General features: G+C 34.5%; 2 protein-coding genes across 2 annotated transcripts; one reads left to right on the plus strand and one right to left on the minus strand.

The window, feature by feature from the left end:
- Positions 1-7: 7 nt before the first annotated feature.
- LOC131946122 (TATA box-binding protein-associated factor RNA polymerase I subunit A) lies at positions 8-13,629 on the plus strand. The gene is made up of 15 exons (XM_059306772.1): positions 8-77; positions 2,495-2,607; positions 2,768-2,891; positions 9,490-9,671; positions 9,927-9,991; positions 10,142-10,247; positions 10,542-10,692; positions 10,892-11,028; positions 11,104-11,256; positions 11,369-11,426; positions 11,585-11,696; positions 12,065-12,213; positions 12,417-12,458; positions 12,543-12,617; positions 13,229-13,629. The coding sequence occupies exons 2-15, from the start codon at positions 2,581-2,583 to the stop codon at positions 13,258-13,260; spliced, it is 1,413 nt and encodes a 470-aa protein (XP_059162755.1). The 5' UTR covers positions 8-77; positions 2,495-2,580; the 3' UTR covers positions 13,261-13,629.
- On the minus strand, positions 13,425-22,904 carry LOC131946196 (eukaryotic translation initiation factor 3 subunit K). Its single transcript, XM_059306852.1, has 8 exons — positions 22,800-22,904; positions 15,704-15,802; positions 15,183-15,303; positions 14,791-14,865; positions 14,573-14,639; positions 14,369-14,446; positions 13,601-13,726; positions 13,425-13,517 (listed from the first exon to the last, which is right to left on the minus strand). The coding sequence occupies exons 1-8, from the start codon at positions 22,850-22,852 to the stop codon at positions 13,486-13,488; spliced, it is 651 nt and encodes a 216-aa protein (XP_059162835.1). The 5' UTR covers positions 22,853-22,904; the 3' UTR covers positions 13,425-13,485.
- Positions 22,905-23,330: the final 426 nt, after the last annotated feature.

Consider the following 23,330-nt stretch of genomic DNA (forward strand, 5'->3'; position numbering starts at 1 on the left):
CAGTGTGTGGTCTGCACGCAAAATACCAAATGCCAAACATAATACAAAATGCCACTAGATCTAGAACTATTTTAGAAGTAAGTTAACTTGTTTCTTTGACCTCATCATATGATTCATTATGAAGGTATAGTGTTCTCATCACCACGTCAGGTGCCTATACTAGATTTAGTACAGTATCACTTAAAACGTGAGTCAGATACTCATCACAGCTGGGTGAGCTCAGGGACAACTTCAACTTTTTTACTCATTCATTACTCGGGTGTTATGGATTCGGCCCGGTAATCGAACTTGTTGAGTGAGACTTTTCTGAAGTTTTTTTTAGTCCATGAGTCCTACGCTATACTGGCTGAACGGCTGAACAAATCGCCTCATGGCATCTAGTAGATCTAGATTAGATAATAGATACTATACAAATACGCTATATCTAGTACTCTAGTAACTCTAGTAGTAGTCTAGTATAATTGATATACATGGTAAAAAAAACCAGAGTGATAGTGATAGCTAACAATGACAATATTTACCTAGTTTAGGCAATTCAATTCACAGCTTCCAGGTTTGTTTGTTTTCATGCCATCTCACTGCCCATGAGCTTACTAAAATAGCAATCAGTTTCGCTTTCACTATACTATGTGTTAGTTAGAAGGATAAAACTGATTATGAAGCCTTCGTCAATTTTAAAAAAAGAAAATGCTTCTATTTAATTAAGTCTGTTATTTAAGAATTGTCAGGTGTACTTTTGACCTAATTTCTTTGTCTCGCAAGCTGCGCCTAAGTGAAAGTGAAAGTAGCTCTATGTATGTATTCTTGTCTTTCAAATGAAATAATGAAAACAACAACACATAATCTTCAGACTTAGAACAGGCCACAATAGACTAAAAGAGCACATGTATAAAAAACTAAAAGTTGGATATGGTGAAACTTGCCCTTGTGGTATGGCCCCGGAGAATGCAGAGCACATCCTTCAGGACTGTTCCTTATTAAGCCAGGTGCAATCCAAACACTGGCCCCTATACACCCCACTCAAGGAAAGACTATAATGGTCACCTGCAGATCTGGAGACCACAGTCCAGTTCATTCATGAAGTTGGACTTGTTGTTTAAATCCTCTTACCATAAACTTAATTAAGAACGCAGAAGAAGAATGAAGTAACTCTAAAATACCACTTTGATACCAAACCAGCCTATGTGAATACTAAACTTGAAAGCATAAATTTTACAAACATTACAATTAACTGGTAATAATTTATGGTGTTTATGAGATGTGTTACATGTAAATGATCACCACTCAATAATGCCATTATTATAATCTTTTTGGTGAAAACAAGGCGCGGGAAAAATTGTGCAGTGCAAGAATCCAATAGTTTGGCTAGATTTGTGACAATTTATTTTATGTCTTACCTAAAAATAGAATGTGTACGCTTTCTTCATTGATGATCATTTTATTAATTTTTAAACTGAATATTAGTTAGATTGCAGGTTTTGTAACTTGGTATACTTACCGTTTACCAATTTAAAAAGCATAGCATGCTGATTGTGTAATATATAGTCATAAAAACACAGAAATATAAAATTCCAGTTGCAATGTGCCACACCCTGGTCACTCCCCCTCAAAAAGCATGTGTTTTCTAAGCTGTTTATCTCACTTTACAACAGTAATTAAAATTAATTTTCAAATTTGTATTACTAATTTGGTTGAGATTAAGCTCATTTTTACTTATAATAAAGATTTTTAAAAAGTAAATGCTTTATTAATGAAGGTCACAGGTCAAGTATTTTTTTCCTTTAGTGGAGGGTGCCACAGGCTGACCTTACTTTAGAATTTTTTTCAGTAATGATGACTGCACGGAAAGTTAATATATATTATATATGCTAAATTGGCTTAGTTTACTAGTGTGCTAGCTATTATTGATACTTTTTTTTATAAAAAATAATTTTGAAATAATTATCAAAATGCCTACTCCTTGTCCTCCCCTTAGCTTCAACTCACATCATTTTATTTTTTTATTTAATATTTAGTCCCAATTAATTAAAATAATTACTTGGCCTATCCATTAAATCCATATCTACACTCATTTTTTGTAGCATTAAATAAAATTGTACTTGCTGTAAGCCTACTTTATTCACATAAGTTTATCCTATCATTTGGAGTTCAAAGTTTGATTTCCTTGATCCTTATTATACTAAAATACTTATCTAGTAGTTGGCCTATAGTCTACAAATATATTAAAAACTTGATCAAGAGATGCCTTCAATATGTTGCTTAGTGGTGATAATAGTGACCATGTAGTAAGAAAGAAGAAAGATCATTTGAGAAATTCATTTAATCATTTATTTCAGTTGAACCTTTTTTCACATCAAATCAACAGCCTTTATTAAGCAAAGTGCTACTATTTAATTTTAATACTAATGGTAACACAATGTGTTAACACCAAACAACCTCAGGCCTTTCATGTCCATCTGCTAAACCAGTCATGTTCCATTGTTATACTTTCCAGATTTGAAGTCAGTCTGCTGTTTACAGGAACGTTTTCTGGGTTGTTTTTTTCTGACACAGCTGTGCTTTGGTGTAAAATACAAGGAAATGGACAAAGAATATTGTGAAAAATTGGTTTGTATTTTTTAAATATATCTTTTTAAAATGTAAAACAATAATTAAAAAAAGCAACTAAAGTCTCAGTATTTTTCATAAAATATATTTGTTCTGTTATTGTAAGATAGCTTTTCTTAACATAAATTGCTTGATAACATCTAATTTTTATTGATTAAAGAAAGACCTGTTTCTACTAATGGATATTAGAAACAAACCAACTCTCTCTGCTGAAGAAGAACAGAGAAAGAAAGAACTTGAGGATTTATTTAATTACTATTCTTTTTGCTCTAGACAGTTATCAGGTTAGTAGATTTTCACTAGACTTCAGATGGTACTTTTTATTTACGAAGTGTCTATTGCCAGCCGGTTGGAAGTAGCTATATTAGGTCTTTTCACTGCAGACTCAGAATAGCCCCTATATGGCTATTCACAGTCGTGACCGTATATCCACTTTTCTCCCTTTAAAAGAAAGTGTAATTCAAAATTTAATCACTTGCCTAATTTACGTCGTAGCACACGTGTTCTCTAGCCTCGCAATCTTGTCCTCATTCAAAATCTATTTTTTAACATGGATGGCCTTTCATTTGACACCTATGATCAATTCCATGTTTTTGTTGAGCTGCTTGAGGAGGAGCACCATGTCCTTTTTGTTACTGGTAGTTCAAGAAAGGTATGTATTGAAATCTATAGTTTTTAATTTAGATCGATATAGACTAGACTCCACCTAATGCTGATTAAACGGCTGAAATAATATGAAATATTTTTAAGATCTAGATCTACTTAGAAATATAGATTTATAGATCTAGTGGTTCCAAATATAGGTCTAGAATATAGATTGTGATGTGGTGGATTTATGATACCAGTCTTAAACCTACCATAAAATTAGGCCTATAGTTTCTAAATCACAGTAGCACAACATAATTAGTACAGAGCTAACCTAGATCTAACAAAATCTTTTGTTTTACAGTGAAAATTTTTATTATAAATCCACGGTAGCACTAGATTAAACCGATATGACTGTAATACATTTTCTTTCCCCACTGCAGGGCATCCAGCTTTGGGGACCATAAAGAACCAGTGGATAAAGCTGGTATGCAAACAAGGGGAGACAATAAAAAAAAAGCTAGCCCAATCAGAGGTAGATCTAGAATCTATAATCTTTTTCAGTTTAGCCATTTTAATTTTTGCTTGTTGGGTTATTCTTTAAAGATGTGAAAAATATTTTTGTTTTTAGTTCATAGAAAAATGACTGTGAAGCCATGATCTGTACTAGTTTAAGTATATAGCCTATTGTGGCCAGCTATTGATAACAAAGACCATGTTGGACCATAGTAACCACCCACAGATCATCTGGTAAGATTTGTGATTGTCTTAACCATTCATTCAACCATTTGAAAGTGCCATCTTAATTAAATTAGGTTATGCATTATGGAACATAAGTAATAAAGATCAGCCCAACCTTGTTTGATTTTTCAATACTATTTTCAATAAATGTTCCATTTAGAACAATGCATGTTCCCATTAAACAGTACCATGGATTAGTTGGGAACAAACTAATTTCATATATTTAAAAAGAACCCACTTTGAAGTGTACTTTTTATTTATATATTCTTTAACATTTACAGTACTTAATATATGTTTAATGATGTTTTTTTTTTAACTTTCTCTTCACATACCAGACTGCCCTTGTGTATCCTGGAAACAGGAAGATACAGTCTGCAGATACTGTGGGCACCATGGTCAATACCAAAATACCAGCCACAGAACTAAACAGATCATTGGGCTCAAGTAGATGTTTCCTGCCCAATACATTGCTAACTACAGAAAAAATGCATTGTAAGCTGCAGAGATGTGAAACCATGGACATGATTTTGCAGGACCTTAAAGCAGCTGCAACAGTGGTAAAATATGGTGCAACAGACCAGAGCAAGTTTGTGTTGGTCTCTTTAGTGACTTGTGATATGGTGAATGTTTTTAAAGACAATTTAATTGTTGATTTTATATATTAAGTGAATGAGTATTTCTATACTTTGTTGAATGTCATGGGTATTTATTTGAATGGTAATGGCCACTGGCGTAGCTAGGGGAGGATTGGGTTGCTACGCCTCTGGTAACGAAGTGCCCTTTTTGCATGCTTTTGTGAGGAGTTAGTCTGTGGAAATTTTGTCTGAGTGTTTTGTGTGATGTGTGTGAGTACTGATATCTAGACAAAGACTTTTGTGAGATTGGGTCTGTCTGTAATGCACTTTCCATACAATGTCTGCTGTCCAAAAATATTTATTTACCAATTCAACTGTTGTTAAGGATGCTGCCACCAAACTTCTTGCCCTTTTTAAACAACAAATACACGCCCACTCAGTGAACACACCTTTAATTCATTTAAAACAGACATGATTTCTGCATGCCTCAATGTTCAAGCCTATGTTGAGACCAAGTGGTGGTCCATATCTGAAATCTGGGCGGCATGCAGAAACACAGAACTAGCAACACTACACATGACAACAACTAACCATGTAGAATCATACCATTCCAGGATTAAACACAGAACTAGCTACACTACACGTGACAACAACTAACCATGTAGAATCATACCATTCCAGGATTAAACACAGAACTAGCAACACTTCACATGACAACAACTAACCACGTAGAATCACTAGCAACACTACACATGACAACAACAAACCACATAGAATCATACCATTCCAGGATTCAACAACACCTTGATAGTCACATTTTCCTTTCAACCTGGCTGTCTAAACTTTTGTCACATGATGCTGATCTCTTTAAAACAAAACTTGCACAGCAGCACATTCATACCATCAGTACACACTATTCAACACTGCTATATGCACATTTACTTTCTTTATAAAAAAAAAAACATACAACTTGTACTGTTTAATGTGATAATTTTAGTGATTGTATGTCATAAACTGTTCTCCTGCTATTTGTGACTGGTTTTTTTCTCTCACTTGTTCATTTGTTGCCATGTTGGCAGGTCTTTGCACAGTTTTTAATCTTTAAATATGGTTTTTGTTCCTGATGCTTTCATTTTAAATGTAAGCTTCTATTTCATTCTCATGAGCATCAATCATCTGAAATTGTAAACTGTATAATAAATTTTAAACACAATGTCAAAACTGCAGAAGGTAGATACAACAAGGTAAAATCTGCTTCAAGTGCACTTAATAAGGAGAGAAGCAGTTTTTAATTATTATTGGTTTGTTGCAAGGTTTTATTAGCAATCTTAAGTCAGGGAAAAGTTTTACTATTGTTAACAGTGATAAAGCATTGTCTGTTGGTGATGCTAATGCTGTTATTCTGTTGATGTTAGCACCACTGTTGTTATGTTTATGTTAATGCTGTTGTTGGTCAAGCTAATGTTGTCGATGATGCAGAATATATTGGTACTTCAAAATTCAGGAATCACTTGATAAGCTCAGCAAATGGGCCAAAAACTGGTTTTTATCTATTAATACCAAGAAAACAACCTATTTAGTCTTCACTCTGTCAACAAAACACCCAACAATGAAGTTGACAACTCAATGCTAGAAAAACAATGACCCACTTTTGATATTCAACTCACCAGAGAAACCACACAAAGTAAAGGAATCAAAAGACTTGCACTAATGAGATCACTGGCAGCAACAGACTGGGGAGCAAAACATCACATCCTGAAAAAAACCTACACCAGCTATGTGAGACCTAGGTTAGAATTTGGTGCTTCAGCTTGGGGCTTAGCAGCTAAAACAAAATTTAGCAAAATTGACAAAGTCCAGAACACTGGACTGAGAATAATGACAGGAGCTATAAAAACAACGCCGATAAAAGCAATGGAGGAAACAGCTGCTCTAAGCTCAATGGAAGTTAAAGAGAATAAAAAAATCCTCACTCAATACACAAAGCTGGAGGCACTGGATAACCATAATCTAAAGCAAAAACTCCAGAAGCCCAGCTCATCAGACTTCAAAGAACAAGTTTTATCAAAGAATCCAAAAGTCTAAAAAAGAAATATGAAATAGAAAACATCATTCCTGAAACAATCAAAACTCAAAACCTCTCCCCGCCATGGATCTCTCACCTTACATTAACCATCAGTGACTCAATAAATACCAAAGAAAAAAATTGACTACAATCAAGAAGAATTAAAGACTAACATACAAGCACATTAAAGAACAGTACCCCTGCTATACATGGATTAGAGTATACACAGATGGCTCAGCTGAAGACTCCACAAAAAATGACGGGGCTGGGGTCCTTATTGAATGGTAAAACACAAAGCTTGAATAAGTCAATAGCCACAGTCAGGGAAAGAAGCTCTAGAGCATGCAGCAAACATCCTGTCATATCACCCTGAATCTCTCAAATAGACAGACAGTCTTACAGAATCCAATGGTTGTGCTGCAGTGGATCCCAGGCTACTCTCAGATACAAGGAAATGAGATTGTGGACCATCTGGCAAAAAATGGCAGAATCTTGCTACACTCAAGAGAAATCAAAAGAATCATAAAAAACAATCTCAAATGTGGCCTGAGATGCACCCAAACTACACAAAAGAAGACGAATTTTACTAATAAACACGCAAAGAACAACAGGCCACAACAGACTGAAACAGCACACGTATAAAAAACAAGGTCTGGCGGAACTTGCCTTTGTGGCATGGCCCTGGAGAATGCAGAACACGTCCTACAGGACCTGCTCCTTGTACAACCCGGCGCAATCCAAACACTGGCCCCTATACAACCCGGCGCAATCCAAACACTGGCCCCTATACAACCAGGCACAATCCAAACACTGGCCCCTATACAACCAGGCACAATCCAAACACTGGCCCCTATACAACCCGGCGCAATCCAAACACTGGCCCCTATACAACCAGGCACAATCCAAACACTGGCCCCTATACAACCAGGCACAATCCAAACACTGGCCCCTATACAACCCGGCGCAATCCAAACACTGGCCCCTATACAACCAGGCACAATCCAAACACTGGCCCCTATACAACCAGGCGCAATCCAAACACTGGCCCCTATACAACCAGGCGCAATCCAAACACTGGCCCCTATACAACCAGGCACAATCCAAACACTGGCCCCTATACAACCAGGCGCAATCCAAACACTGGCCCCTATACAACCAGGCACAATCCAAACACTGGCCCCTATACAACCAGGCACAATCCAAACACTGGCCCCTATACAACCAGGCACAATCCAAACACTGGCCCCTATACAACCAGGCACAATCCAAACACTGGCCCCTATACAACCAGGCACAATCCAAACACTGGCCCCTATACAACCAGGCACAATCCAAACACTGGCCCCTATACAACCAGGCACAATCCAAACACTGGCCCCTATACAACCAGGCACAATCCAAACACTGGCCCCTATACAACCAGGCACAATCCAAACACTGGCCCCTATACAACCAGGCACAATCCAAACACTGGCCCCTATACAACCAGGCACAATCCAAACACTGGCCCCTATACAACCAGGCACAATCCAAACACTGGCCCCTATACAACCAGGCACAATCCAAACACTGGCCCCTATACAACCAGGCACAATCCAAACACTGGCCCCTATACAACCAGGCACAATCCAAACACTGGCCCCTATACAACCAGGCACAATCCAAACACTGGCCCCTATACAACCAGGCACAATCCAAACACTGGCCCCTATACACCCCACTCAAGGAAAAACTATAATGGTCACCTGCAGATCTGGAGACCACAGTCCAGTTCATTCATGAAGTTGGACTTGTTGTTTAAATCCTCCAACATAAACTCCAATTAAGTACACAGAAGAAGTTGATGATGCTGTTGGTGAAGTTAATATAGTTGTGAATACCATTGATCCTGTTAATGTGGTTGCAGATGCTGTTATTACTGTTGAAATGAATGATGTCTGTTGGTGGCCTTCCTAATGTTTAATTTAATGTTATTTTTAAAAAACACAATTTTACCAGAAGGAAAAGGATGGGCCTCTCTTTATCATCAAAATGTAAAGAGAAAGTTTGATGAAAAAATCTCTGTTGCAAGGATGTATAATCTGGAGGTTGATAGTTCTGAAATTGAATTGTGATGAATGTGGAATGGAAGAAGTTTCAAAAGTAAAGTGTGTGGATGGTACATTATGAATTGGGTGAGTTGTTCAGTATGTGATTGTGGTACCACAAGGCTTGTTTATCAAACACTGCAGCTCATTTTGTTGTAAACTTTGTTCATAAATCATTTGGATAATTTATTTCATTGGCTTGATTTTTGTTTTTTAAAACTTTACATTTTTTGGCAGCTTTTTGTACATACTTTATTTTAATTTTATTCATTAATAAAATTGATTCTCTGACATGATTAGCCATTGGTGTTTTTTTATCAGCTATTATTTAAAATAATGGTAGATAGCTTTTATAAACACCTGAACCTACACGGTATAAATTTCAATTTATAAAGTTTTTAACAAGCTAAATGTAACATGCCTGAACCTCTTCCCCCCTTTCACATCTACACTATGCAATCCTCGCGGAGTATTATAAATTATACGTTTTTCACATTACGGAAAACTTGCTAACAGCTACTTTGCTGTCCTTTTACGTTTATATTTCAAATAGACCTATTTGTAATTGATGGTATCTTAAATATTTAATGAAAAGTTTACCAATATACAAACCCACTTGAACTGCCTCTCACTGATGACATAAAGGTAATATCAAAGCCGACTGAGAATAGTCATATTAGGGTATTCCCAATCGACTGTGAATAGCCCTAATACAGCCACTCCTAACCTACTGTGAATAGCCTTGGCTTTTTATTTATTACATAGCTTAAATTGCCAATAACCAATGTTTATCTTAAATTGAGTCCTAATGCTGTGTATTTTTCTTCAGATTACTATCATCTACAGAAACCTAGCCAGATCAAATTCAACTTTAGTAACATTGTGCCCAGATTTATGCAGCTTTTAAGAGAAAGTGTGCTGACACATCAGTGGCATCATGCTCTAAGAATTGTTCTGGCACTCACCAGAGAAGCGAAGGGAACAGAGAATACTGAAAGCACACTATGGAAGGCATGTGATTCTTACAGAAAACCTCAGTAGTATTTATTTTTCAATTAAATAACTCATTTTTAGGATAGTTCTCTGTTAGCTGTACCCATGTAATTAATTTTTGAGTATTTGTGATAGATTTTTAAGATTTTTAGCACTGAATGTTGCTGTTACCTTACTGGTCTACTAGAAATGTTATTCTCAAGTACAGCTGACAGTCCATGAAAGTCTTCAACATTTGGCTGTCAGTCATACAATTATTTCTTTTTAACCTAGATTGGACTTTCCTGTTTATATCAACATGGTGAAAAGAGTAGTCGGTTAGTGGAACAGTTTGTTAAGTAAGTATATCATTCACTGCTTTAAAAGTCACCGTAAAGTTTTTTTTTTAAAAACATTTCATGTCATCATAATGGTTTATTAAATTAAATGCAGTTAAATTAGTCTGCACTATCTCTGATAAACTATTCCATACACTGTAAACTCAAAAGACAGGTGGTGTTGTTAAAGAAACTTGCTGTGGTTGAAGTTATGCTGGATTATCTTTTGTATCTGCTCATGCAGTCCAACTATGAAGATGCCAAAAATCTTATTTTGGTGTGTATACAAATATTATTAATATTAATGATTCTATCTGGTTTTGGTGTATAATAATTTAGTGAATTTAATACCTGCTTCATTTTTTTAACCCATGGATTTTTTTGTACTCTGTTGTTAGTTTCTGTATGTAATACAATGTTTAGGAATTTAGTCCAGTATCTTTTGTCAACAGGGAATAATTTATTTGATAGTTTTATTAATATTATATGTTAAAGGCTAAGAAGTAAGAACTGTTTATGTTGGCATATTTTAAATCATTATTGAATATCTTAAAATTTCATTTTTTCAAAGGATTTAAAGCAGAGTACAATGTTTCCTAGCCAGTTAACAAATGACCGTAGATGTATGGCACATACACTTTTCTTCGCATACGAAGGTATTGTTTTGTATGCTGAATGGAAGCTGGCAACTTACAAACTGGATGAAGAAGATAACGATTCAGGTAAATATTCCCAAAAAAGTTTTGACTTCACAAATAGACTTTCAGGGCTTTCCTTTGACCAGATGAAAGGTTGAATGTCTGAATGTTTTATTGAAAGGAAAAACAAGCTTGGCATTCACTTACAAGCAAACAAGAATGAAAAGGAGATAATGATTCTTGTTAGAACTTATTTTATTTTTTGTAAACTCTTTTCCTTTAGACATATTTTACCAAAAGATGTCACAAGGAGCATCTGTTAAAATAGCTGAAACCCTTGCTGAAAGTGCCACAGAGCTTTTGATCAAAATAAAAGACAAGCCAGGTGTTTGGGATATATGTATCACAAAACTAGTTGAGGTAAGTTGGGCCATTGTTTATAAGTAAGGATATACAACATTTTTCTTAGTATTAACTTCTCTCATTGTATTTCAGATATATGAATATTATGGGAATATTGAAGAAGCTCGCACATTATTACACTCCTATCGAGATAGGAATGTAACCAATCCAAACGCACATCGATATTTATATCAGTTTGAAAACAAATTGGGGGAAAATGAAGAGATACAGCTTGCTTGCTTGAAGGTTGGTTAAGCGCTGATTTAACCTCTGTTATTAATACTTTCTTATGTAGTTGTCAGATATTCCTTAAAAAAAGAGTTTTGTTTGCACTGAAAAACTGATCACTAATTTTCAGAAAATTGTGCAACTGGATCCATGCAATCCTATGTGTCTAGAACTGTATACATTGACTAGTATGTATATCATTACTTAATACTGTTAATTTTTCTAAACATCACTAACAGATAACAGAAATGAACATAAAAAAAATTAAAAATAAGACTTCAGAAGTTAAAATATTACTGTGAATGGATTCTAACACTATTAAATAGAATATGTTACTCATCGCCAGAAAATGATCCAGAGTCTGTTGTTTATTTGTTTGATTACTTGGACTATGATCACTGTTGTGAAAATGAAACGGTATGGGAGTTGCTATCACTTAGACTTCAAGAGATGAACCAGTAAGTTTAACATGATTGTAGTTAGTATTATGCAAGATTTGCTTTAAAGTAAACAAATATCTATGGTATAGGTGTTTTTCCAAAAAAAAAAAGTTTTCATGTTACCTTTTTTTTTACTTGGTTAGCTTTAATTAATTTGGAGATGAGATTTTACTTTCCCAATACATATCTTACCTATACCATTGAAGTGGAATTGAAGTTAAACCGGGCTATTTTGTAGTATTGTACTTGTTACCTTTTTAACACACCTTCAACATTATGAGCTCAGATTTCTTTATGTAATCAAGGGTATTTAAGAAGAAATTAGTTTAATTAATATTATAATTATTTTGTAAACTAATTTTGACTTCTGAAATGAAAACATCTAGCAGTCAGTTGAATGTGGTCAGGGATTGTTGGTCAACTCGCAGTGATTGGTGGCCAGTTGTAAGATTGAGCAAAAGAAAGAAAACTCAGTCATTTTCTCACAGCTTGAAGCGGCATAAAAAAATTGTATTCAAAATATTATCAAATTTGGGCAAGTATTACTTCAGGCTCATATTCTAAAATTTATTACTTGTAGCTATGAATTTATTTGTATATATATACAATTTAAATTTTGTTTTTTACCATTTATATATCCTAATTTCTTAAGGCAGGTTTAGAGGAGTTAATGATTATATTGTTTCATTAGCGTTCCTGAAAATTTAAAGTTTATTGATAATACTTTTTGTTTTGCAGATTGTGATCTTGACAACTCAGCTAGGGACCCAGATTTGGAAGGTAAAAAATCCTAATTTCAGGAAATTAAAATCAGCAATTTTTTTAATATCTACATTATATATTTAAAAATTCTTCTCAATTCAGAAGAGACACTAAACTACAGATCAAGCATTGAACATAAAAAAAGAAAATTCTCTCACATTGATGCCCATTTTGACGGTAAGTTACTTACTCCCTTCTAATTTCTAAATGTATGTAATTAGATTTAAGGATACCTTTTAAACAATGGACGCGAGCGAGAAGATATTTGAGAGGCCCTTAATTAATTTAAAAATCATGCATGGCGTAGTTACAATTAATATGGTTATAAAAATCCTGTCTGTCTGGTTTTATTCAGAGTTTACTAAAGATTGAATGTATTTGATGTTTATAATAATTTTGGTAACTAAATTTTAAAAAAAAGCAAAGACAATTTGATTTTCACTTGTAATGGCGACATAAACAATGTCATCCTGCTATTTGATAGGCTGCCATAAATTTTATTGTACACATGTAAGGCATTGTTATTTAAAATTAAAAACTTCATCTGCAAAGTTTTGTTAACAAATAGTTATCGATCAGTTTCTGTACAGCCAATCAATAATTGTCTTACGAAAGTGAAACATCTGGTTATAACTTAGGCATTGATACTAAAAATATAAAATTTCTGAATTAATTTTAGGCTTAAGTTTTTATTATTTTACGGTTGCTTTGTTATGTCAACAACATGATGGAAGGATTCTTGTCAACTCGGTCGCCTCCATTGAAACTCATATGTTCTATTTTTCCAGGTTTCTCCCCATCAAAAAGAGCAAAGACTTGAGGTCTGAAATCCCTCAATATTATTGACTGGTACCACACAGAGGTACATCAGAAATGGATAGTTGCCAATCTATTTGCCTCATCCTGCAGGTTACATGTACAAATTGAAAGTTGATTGCCTTCAACAAAACATGCTCCGCCATTCAAATGAACAAAACAAGAACAGTTATTGAAGGCTTTTATTAAAAATGCCAACTTGTATGTGGGTTTTATAATTAGCTGTAAATCATCGTCCTGATGCCATGATTGCAGCGACACCTGGGGTGGAAAAGAATTAAATTTAGTTTTGAATCATTTTTAAAATTTTCAAATCTATTAACAAGAAAAGAAATAAAGCTTACTGTCAAAAGATATTTTCTCTGTGATATTCTTAGTTTTGATGTTCTCGTCTTGGTTTGTTATAAATACATATCCATCCAGTTGTTCTGTCCATCCATATTTGCTAATCCACACACTTGAATGAGCATCTGACATTTTTGTAAATACAATAAACATTAGGATTCTGTATTCAATATGAATGCACAAATGACAAGCATAGAACAGTACTTAGTGATCATAACTGATTAATCTTGTTCTATATCATAACAATATTACTGTAATAATTTCCCACTTCAAGTAGGATTCATAAAATGTGTTCAAATTTAAGATGGGTACAGTGTTGATAAACTGAATTTTGATTGTGTTGTAGAATTTACGTTAAAAATGGGGATCTTTATATTACTGGTATTCCTACTTTGGTTGAGAGAATGACAAGACTGACTCTTGAATAAATGAGTCACTTTAAATAACTGTATGGGGCCATCTATTTATCTCATCCACAAGAAGTTATAATGTGTATTCATGATCTACACAATCATTGTAATGGCCACACTAACAAAATGTTTCTCTGAAACTTGCTTCCAATATTGGCTTACTAATTCAATAGCCAGTACTGTCTGGTGCAACACCAACAATGTACAAGTTTACTCTTTACTGAAATGTCTGTGGATGGTCAACACCAATCCTACTTGTCTCTCATATGAATGGCAGACAATACAACTTCAGAAAAAATGAGTTTTAAAAATACAATATTAATCTTGTAAGCAAATAGAGATAATTTGTTATCAAACCTGATATATTCCCAAGAAGCTGGCGTAATTTGTCTTTCCTGATTGTTTGGTATGTAGATGCAACAACATGGCAAACAACTGAAATATATTTTCATTTCACTTTTAAAAAAAAATCTTTGATAGTACTTAAACTTTAGACAGTGAAGGACAATTTCTTGTAATGTAACATAATTTTACATGTTTGAATGATCCAATTTTACTTACATTTACGAATTGAGTCCTCAAACCCCACAATTCCAATTAGAAGACTTGGATCATACTCCAAAGTAGCCTGCAAAGGTTAATTGAAAAAAAATATATATGTATATAATTTCATATACATACTATATTTTATATATCCTTTTGTATATATTATTCAGACACATAACCATAGATGGGGAGAAAAGAAAAACATTTGCTAATGTCTCCTCTATTCAACCTACCCAAAATTCCTGGAAATTTGCTGTTTCTAAAAAGGTTGCCAATTTCAATACTTTAGCTACTGGTTCTTCCAATAACTGAAATTGAAATGTTTCATTAATGTTTTTCATCATACTAAATTTACTATGATAGTCCATAAGCTTAATTCTCATATTATTCTAATCATATAACAGTAGTTTTCAACCAATTTGAATAGATAGGGTTTAGTTACAATTACTTTATTGTTTAAATGAAGACTTTTTGATTTTAATACGAACATTCTCTTATTTTTTAAAACATTGTATTATAACATGAAGGGGGCAATTAATGGAAAAGAGAGAACAGAAATGTTAGGGATGTCAGTTTTCAACCAGTAAAAAAGTTCCATTAGTGTACATTATTTCAAGCAACTTACCCTTCCAGTTTCAATGAGACATTTACACAGAATAAAGTCTGAATGTGGCAGGTTGGTTAAGGCCTTTAGGAGAATAATGGCTGTCACACCAGCTTGATACATGTGAGGGTTAAACTGATACCTACATGGTTTAAAAAATTTAAATGTAAGCGCTAACAAATTAGTGGGAAAATAAAGAAAACATTAAATCACAAAACTTTTAAAATAATTTATTGGCATTGTCAGATTAGTAAAGATCATGGTTGCTAAACCAAAAAGATGTGGCTTGACAGCTGGGGACAGCAATCCATCCAGGACAGAACTCTAGAATTTAAAACTGTTGCCTTGTAGTTTGATCTTGGATGGTCAAAAGCCATGGAATCAAAGTCCAAAAGCAGGCTGAAATCGGAGTCAACTGCCTATTTGGCACATAACAGGATGACACAATACTAGATTGTGTTGGAGGAATTCACATCTGACATCACAAAATACAAATAAAGAACGAAGATGTTCATAAAATATGTTAATGAAATAATACTTACAGCTTTAAAATAGCCAAATTTGCTTCAAGGTCATAAGTATTTTCATTTGCTTGCATATCAACATATCGCTCAAGAGTTTGAAGATTTTCAGGATTGTATCTATTACAATAAAATAATAATAAAGAATTAATAGAAGAAGATATTAATTAAAGATTTCAAAACAATAAGTACATTTTTTTTCTTTCGACCAGACATACTAAGATTTTAGCAGCTCTAACTATCACAATAAAGTATTCTCAAGCCATCATTGTACTGATTAATTTCTTAATACAGCTAATATTTTAAATAAAGAAGTTTCTGTTATTCTAAAATATAACTGAAAATCCTTTATAATCCTGGCTAGAGTCCTAGCATGTCCCAACTCTTATAGGTACCTGACCTATGTTAGGAAAAGTAAAGGCGGCTGGACATAGTGTTGACCAAACTATCCCTTCATAGGACGAGGTCATTGAAATGAGTGAACTCTACTTCACCTGAAAACTGTTCTTAATTGTAATTCTAACAGTTTTCTATTAAATTATTAATGAAATATCTATAAGCTTGTTAATCAAATTAATAAAATAATAATTATTAATTTAGGCCTACACAATTTACTGAATAGCCTAGACACATTTGACCTATTAACAGGTTTGTACAGTTTTTAAATTTTTTTTTACAGAAAACGTGGTTTTCAAATTTCAATGGTGACGCAATTGTCAAGGATTTTATTTTGGGATTACTGTGTGTGATGTGTATATTCAAAACTAATTCGTAAATAGTATGCTTTTTACAATAATCCAATTTAACAGTTTGCTGGCAATCTGCATCCGTACAGGTGAATTTATATTTTTCCGAATACTACACACTATGTGGCAACTTAAGGCCGTTGTTTCAACATGCCCTTACTAGGTAAATTACTCTAGAAAACTATAGCATCAACACATGAATCAAATGCACCCATTTTATTTAATAATAATCTTCAAAAGCCATTCCGCTAGGGTTGTTTTTTTTCCCACTAATTTGTCTTCTTTAAATTTTGTTGTCAAGAAACTGATATTTATTTCACGAGAACGTACGAAAACCACTCATGTGCACGATCGGGTGCCGTTAGGTGGTTTGACACGTGCTGGGTTGTTGTTTATATCAAAACATCACATAAAACAGCCCTTTTTTGAAAAAGTTCTTTGACAAAAAAGGGGTCATTGTGAAAAAATGTAAAAAAAACAAATCCGAACTACACTGAGAAAAAAAAATGGCATTTTGGCACCTTGTTAGCTCCAAAAACGTATCGTGTGGCGTCAAACGCCTATCAAAGCGAAATCGCGTCTTTGATTGGTAGGTGGCTGATGCTATGAAATCCTTTAGGGACGGTTCAAAATGTAGTTAGTCTAAGTCTAATAAAAATTAAAATTATAAAAAGAATAGCATATAATTGTAGAGCTTTAAAAATGCAATCCAACAGTACCAATTTTATTAATCTAGCATAATTGGTTGATTAAATATAATTTTTTAAAGTGTCGCAAATAAAATATAAAGAAACGCGACCAAAAACCAGGTAAAAAGTCAAATTTGCTTGTTTTAAAGCTAGTAAGCAAGAAATGACACGATTCTTCCTTACTATCGAAATCAGTTTGCTCATACCTACATTTTTTTTACACCAAGGTGAAAGTAAATAGTTTATATAAATTTATAAAATGACAATTATATAATTTATTATATGTTTTAAGATGAATTTTCAATTGTAAAATACTGCATTTGGAAGCAGAAAGGTAGATTCTACAGATCAGATGTTGTTTGGAATGTTATAGATCAATATCAAAATGTTTGTTTAATAAAATTCAATTAGAGTCCACCCATTTCTGATGGGTACCTGATATTCGTTGGGGAAATTAAAGGTAAAAAGTAAAGGCGGCTGATTATAGTGCTGACCACACGGACAATCACTTCATATGCCGAGGTCAAGAAACATGAACTCTACTTCATCTGCCCAATAGATTGCTTGGCCTACAGAGGAATCTTAATTAATGTTTACAGGGGCCTAATAAAATTGAGTCATGTTTGATGTTTGTAAAAACATTAAGCCTAAGCTTTAAAAACTTATCTTGGTCAATATAGGAAAAAAACAAAAATCTTTTCGACTCAATGGGTTGAAAAAAGCTTTGAATTTGTTTCATTGTTTATTTGTTATTATATCTTGTAGTATTTAGAATTGAAGCTTTCTTTCTTAATTATAAGTTGTATTAATTTCAAGCCTTAATGTAATTTCTTTTTAATTCAGTATTAGCCTAAATGTAAGGTAGGCTACAGAATTCAGATATTACCTATGGTTTTGTGATTTTTATATGTTTATAACATTTGTATTTATGAAATGACCTGATGAAGTTATCAAGCAAACTGTTTTATTATATTATTTTAATAGGCCTGCAAGTTATAAGTACAAAATATATTTGGCTTAGATCTGATCACTAGATCTAGAGTAAAGTGGCGTCTGCGGACAGACGTAGCAAAAAAAATCGGAACTCCCGATTTCCATTGAACGCCATTCAGTAACCGCTTTACATAGAAACAAATCGAAAGTACTGCGTTACTCCGCATTCTTTCTAGTTTAATCACGTATGATTCATTTTGTATTCATATGCATAGCATTGGACGTATTAACATTTTTAGTGGTGAGACTCCGTCCGGACACTAAGCGCACTTTTTAAAAATATTTTATTTTCTGTGCGGACACGTGCTCCTTATGCGGACAAAACAAATTTTGTTCGTTTAGTTTCTATTTTAATAATTGAAATAAATATGTTACACATGTAAAAAGTGTTGTTGATAGTTTTATAAATTAATATACTGAAAAAAAACAAAAATACGAAGAGACATACACAAGTTTTAATCAAATGTAGTAACATCAAGATTAGATTTTTTCTGAATCGAGATGTAGAAATAGAATATCAATTAACAGTAATTAAACTAAAGAAAAGTAGAGAATATAAAATGAATTTATATTATATACACAAATTACACATTATACACATCAAAGTACACCATAACATGCATTTATATTGCATTATATATACACAAAAAATTGCCTAAAAATTAAAAAACATGTAATGCATCTTTAAATCAGTATGGTGATGAGTGATTGGGGCAACACATGTCGCACACAAAGTGAAAATTCTGCAGCTGTTCTGCAGTTAAATCCTTTGCTGTTTGCGTGCAACACGTGTGCCACCAGGAATCACAGAGATCGCACTGCACCTAAAGATTGCGTCTGAAACCAATAGATGTCATGAGACACCCAGAACAACATTCTGTTGGGCCATCACCCACATCTAGCATGACATCATTAATACACACGTTGTCATCACTATCAAGCTCCATTGGCGTATTATTTAGCTTCATTCTTTTAGCCCTTCTTTGCTTGTCCCCCCCCCCCCCCCATTCTTCTTCTTTGCCTCTTCTTCTTTCTTCTGCATTCGTTCTTTTTTTCCCTTTCTTTAATCAACTTTTGGCATTCTTTACTCTTTTGCCTCCTCGCGTATCATCTTTGTACACACTTTTTGTCTTTCTATCTCTTCTTTTTGACTTTATTTTTTTTTTCAAAGCATCCCTAAATTGAAGGCCACTCACCAGATGAGGCATTGTTGGCATACCTTTTTTTTTCCCTTTGCCCTTTCCTTTCTTACTAAATGAAGGGATCTTCAGAATGTCGTCGACTGTCATAGCCACCTTTGCTTGGGGGAGCTCTGGTGTCATTTCCCCTGTTCTTATCAGTGATTTTGACAGATTGATAAATTTGTTAAAGTCCTCCTCTTCTTGGGGATAGGCAAAAGGCGATTTTTGTGTCCCCGCAAGACGTGTGAAAAACGCCACCAGTTGTCTTTTTGAGTGGTCATCTTTCAAAAAGAAGACGAATTCCTTCAAAATCTTCAACTGCTCCGCGCTGAACTCAGCATCATCTTGATTTGAGCTGTTGTCCAGAATGTGAGACCATGTTGATGGTCCTGTATAGTCGATATCGGTACTGTCCAGAATGTGAGTTGATGGTCCTGTGTAGATTTAGTCGCAGCTGTCCGAAATTTGAGTGTATGCAGATGATCCTGTATTGATGTTGTTGAATATTTGTGTACATGTTTCAATGGTGTGTGGTGTTTGCTTGTCAAAATCAATGGGGGGCAAAATTGTTATTTGTTGGTCGCATTGGTTGTCAGGGCTAGTTAGGGGCAGTTCAGGTGTGGGTAAGTTTTGATGGGTTGTTGCAGCAGTAGCATCACCTGCTGGCGTGGAAACGTACACCATACTAGGTGCCAACTTGCCGGAATTCAGCACCTTGTCTGGGTTAAATGGGTATATACCCGCAGCCTTGAAACTCTTGGTAGCAATATCAGGCAATGCTGCTTTTGCCCAAACAGGTTTCAGTACTTTGGCGAACGACTCAAGGTTAACTCCACCCCGTCTCTGCCACATGGGCATGTATAGCATCAGCCCATGCAGGCTTGATCACGCCAAAGAAAGCCTGATCTAATGGTTGCATTAGGTGACTGGCGTGAGCTAGCAGACAGTATAGAATTATACCGTTTTCTGAGCATAGTTCGGATGTCTCCACAAGTGATGTGTGGCTGGTGTGACCATCCACCAGAAGAAGGACTGGTTTTTTGAGGTGGTCTACACTTGGGATAAAGCAGTCCCTAATCCAAGAGTGAAAAATTGCAGCGTCAATCCACCCATTGTCAGACAGCTGTAGGTTCGCCTCAGGGAAAGCATCTAATAAATTTCTGTTTGGGATGCGTTTATATGGATAAATCAGCATGGGCGGTGTGTACTGCCCAGCAGCACTAGCACACGCCAAAACTGTAACCTGGTGTTTGACGTGACATTGTAGACGTGTTTTGAGCCTTTGCAAGCTACAACTTTTCTGCTTTTAACGTCAAAACCGAAACCGGTTTCATCGGCATTAAATACCCTCTCAGCAGATTCCAAAATTGTCGGGTCAAAGCCATCGACACAGGTTTTGTATGTGGTGAACCATTTTGCCACAGCTGCTGGGGTTACAGTTGCTCACTCTCTGCCGAGGGGCATCTGGGTTCTCGCAGACAGAAACGGGTGGCGCTTCAAAAAATTATAAAGCCAATTCTGTTTTGCTTTTGCAAGCAGCGTTTCTCGTTGCCATGATGGCTTTTGCCGTTTCTTTAACATCTTCGTGGGTCTTTCCAAACCCGCGCTGGGCCGACTCCATCAACCACTTGGCCAACCGGTTCTCCTCTTCTGGTGTTAGAAGAGTACGTTCAGTGACCACGACTGGCCGTCTCCCCTTCATTTTATCGTGCAGTGTGGAGCTAGGAATTCCAAATTTGGAAGCTGCCTCCCTTACAGAGAATTGTTTAGATTGGATGGCTGCTATAGCAGTTTTAACAATTTCAGGGTCATGTGAGACCAGACTGTTTTTTTTTTTCACTTTTTGATTAGTAGACATGTTTGTAGAGATTGATGATCTAAAAAAATTAAAAAAAGCTATTAACATTTCTAAAAAAACCTTTAGATTTAGACTTAAGATTTAAATATAGATATTTTTACTTAAAGTGTAAGTAGGCCCTAATATAGTCGGATTTTTTTTTTGGTGTCCGCAAAAGGTTAACCCTCCAGACACCCCAATTTTTCCTTTAAGATAGCATAAACAACCTTAATTATGATATTTATAGTGTTCTATATATATATATATATATATATATATATATATATATATATATATATATATATATATATATATATAAGCTATTTATAGTTAACCCAGTTAAATAAACTATGATTGGCTCGTTTTATTCCACTAATCCGGGGCCTAGTGCTCTTCATCCGGGGATGTTGCCTAAAGAAAACATCTTACCTTAAGACTTTGAAAAATTCCAATTCGTCTTCCACTAGGAGTGAAAAAAAAGGACTTGACCCGGATGTGTTTAAAAATGGACATGCGTAGTGTTGTTTGCGGTAATTCCGTATAAAACATTAATACCATTTTTATATTAAGCGAAAAGCAGCAAAGTGTCCACACGGGGGAAACTGTCCCCAGACAGCACTTTATTCTAGGCCTAAGTTTTTAAAAAAATACCAAAAGGGTTTGAAATACTTAAATATAGTAATAAAAGGTAGCTATGTTTTGAAAAAAAAAAAATCTTAAAACTGGAGACATTCAATTTAAAAGTCATTATAAAAATTCCACGATCTAGATTTATTTCTAGATCTCTAGTAGGAATATAGATTTAGAGGCTTTCCCATCAGTATCAATGTACTATCTTATCTATGTGGGAGGTCAGTACGAGTTCACTGGGAAAATAATCGGATCTGCCGTACTTGGGTGGGTTTAGTAAGCAAATGCTCCTGACTGATTGCCAAAAAGTACAGAAATTCTAAAGATACATTTTAAAAGATAAATGGATGGCTGAACTGCAGGTATCAAAATATATGTGTAAGTTTAAGTAGGCCTAGGAAATAATATTTTACACAAATATAGCTGTCTTTTGCTAAATCTAGCTCAGCTTCAACGTAAATCGCATCCGGTCACAATAATTTTTATATCAGCTTGTCGGCCATTCAACGATCGATCACGTGTAGCAGACGCAAACAGAGCTACCTTATGGGATTGCGCGAATGCTATTTTTAGCAACAATGCCGAGACACGGTTGAAAAAAACGAACTAAAAAGTGGTCATAAAAAAGCGGGTCAGGGGAGGTAATTCAACTCGCGTTATGAGACTAGCTACATGTATTGGCCTACCAACATGCCAAATTAAATTAAATCCCATAGCCTAATTCATGACCGGTCGTAGTCGTAAGCCTTGTCAATACTAAATACAGCGTAGCCTACACATCTATATAATTTATATGAAAGAAAATTTAGTACCGTAGTAGATCTAAGTATTTGTATTTTAAACAATGCGTATTTCCGTGGTGTATGTTGAGGACCGTGGAAGATTAACAAATGTTCGATAGGCCTAAGCAATATTTTTAAAATTTAGTGAGAAAATCTAAGATATAGAATTAGGAGGATTCCAATGTGTAGATCTAAGTAATCGTTTGAACAAATAACATTAACTTATTCGTAAATCATATTAATTACTAAATCCAATTACCGGTCGATTCCTTTCAATAAGGAGGCCACGGTTGCTCTCATAGCTTCAGCCATGTTGAAATTTAAAGGAAAGATGGACAGATTTTAGATCTGTAAGCAACTAAAAATAGAATCTACGTGGTTAAAGATATTTATAACACCGTAGTATTGCTTTAAGTCCTAATTACATTAAAATATGTTATTAATAAGCTATGTAATTATTTTATAAAGTACTTTCCAAAAGATAATATAAATAATAAATATATATGATATCACAGTATTTGTATGTTTTGTTTTATATTAGTAAATGCTATCTGGCCGTTTTTAATCTCTTTATTTCTTATGCACATCCGCTAAGTCTACTTTTACTTTCGTTTTTACACAACGACTAACTCTAATATTTGCCTGAAAAAAAAAATCTGTTGTCGTTATATATATTAGTTCTAGCTAGCTAGTTAGTTAGTTTACTTACTACTAGTTTACTGAGCATTAGTAATTAGTTAGTTAATAGTTTAATAGTTAGTCTTCTTAAGTTTAGCCTACTACTTTAACT

Source organism: Physella acuta, unplaced genomic scaffold, assembly GCF_028476545.2.
Source record: "Physella acuta isolate Inbredline_101_S28 unplaced genomic scaffold, ASM2847654v3 ptg000051l, whole genome shotgun sequence".
Lineage (NCBI taxonomy): Eukaryota > Metazoa > Mollusca > Gastropoda > Physidae > Physella > Physella acuta.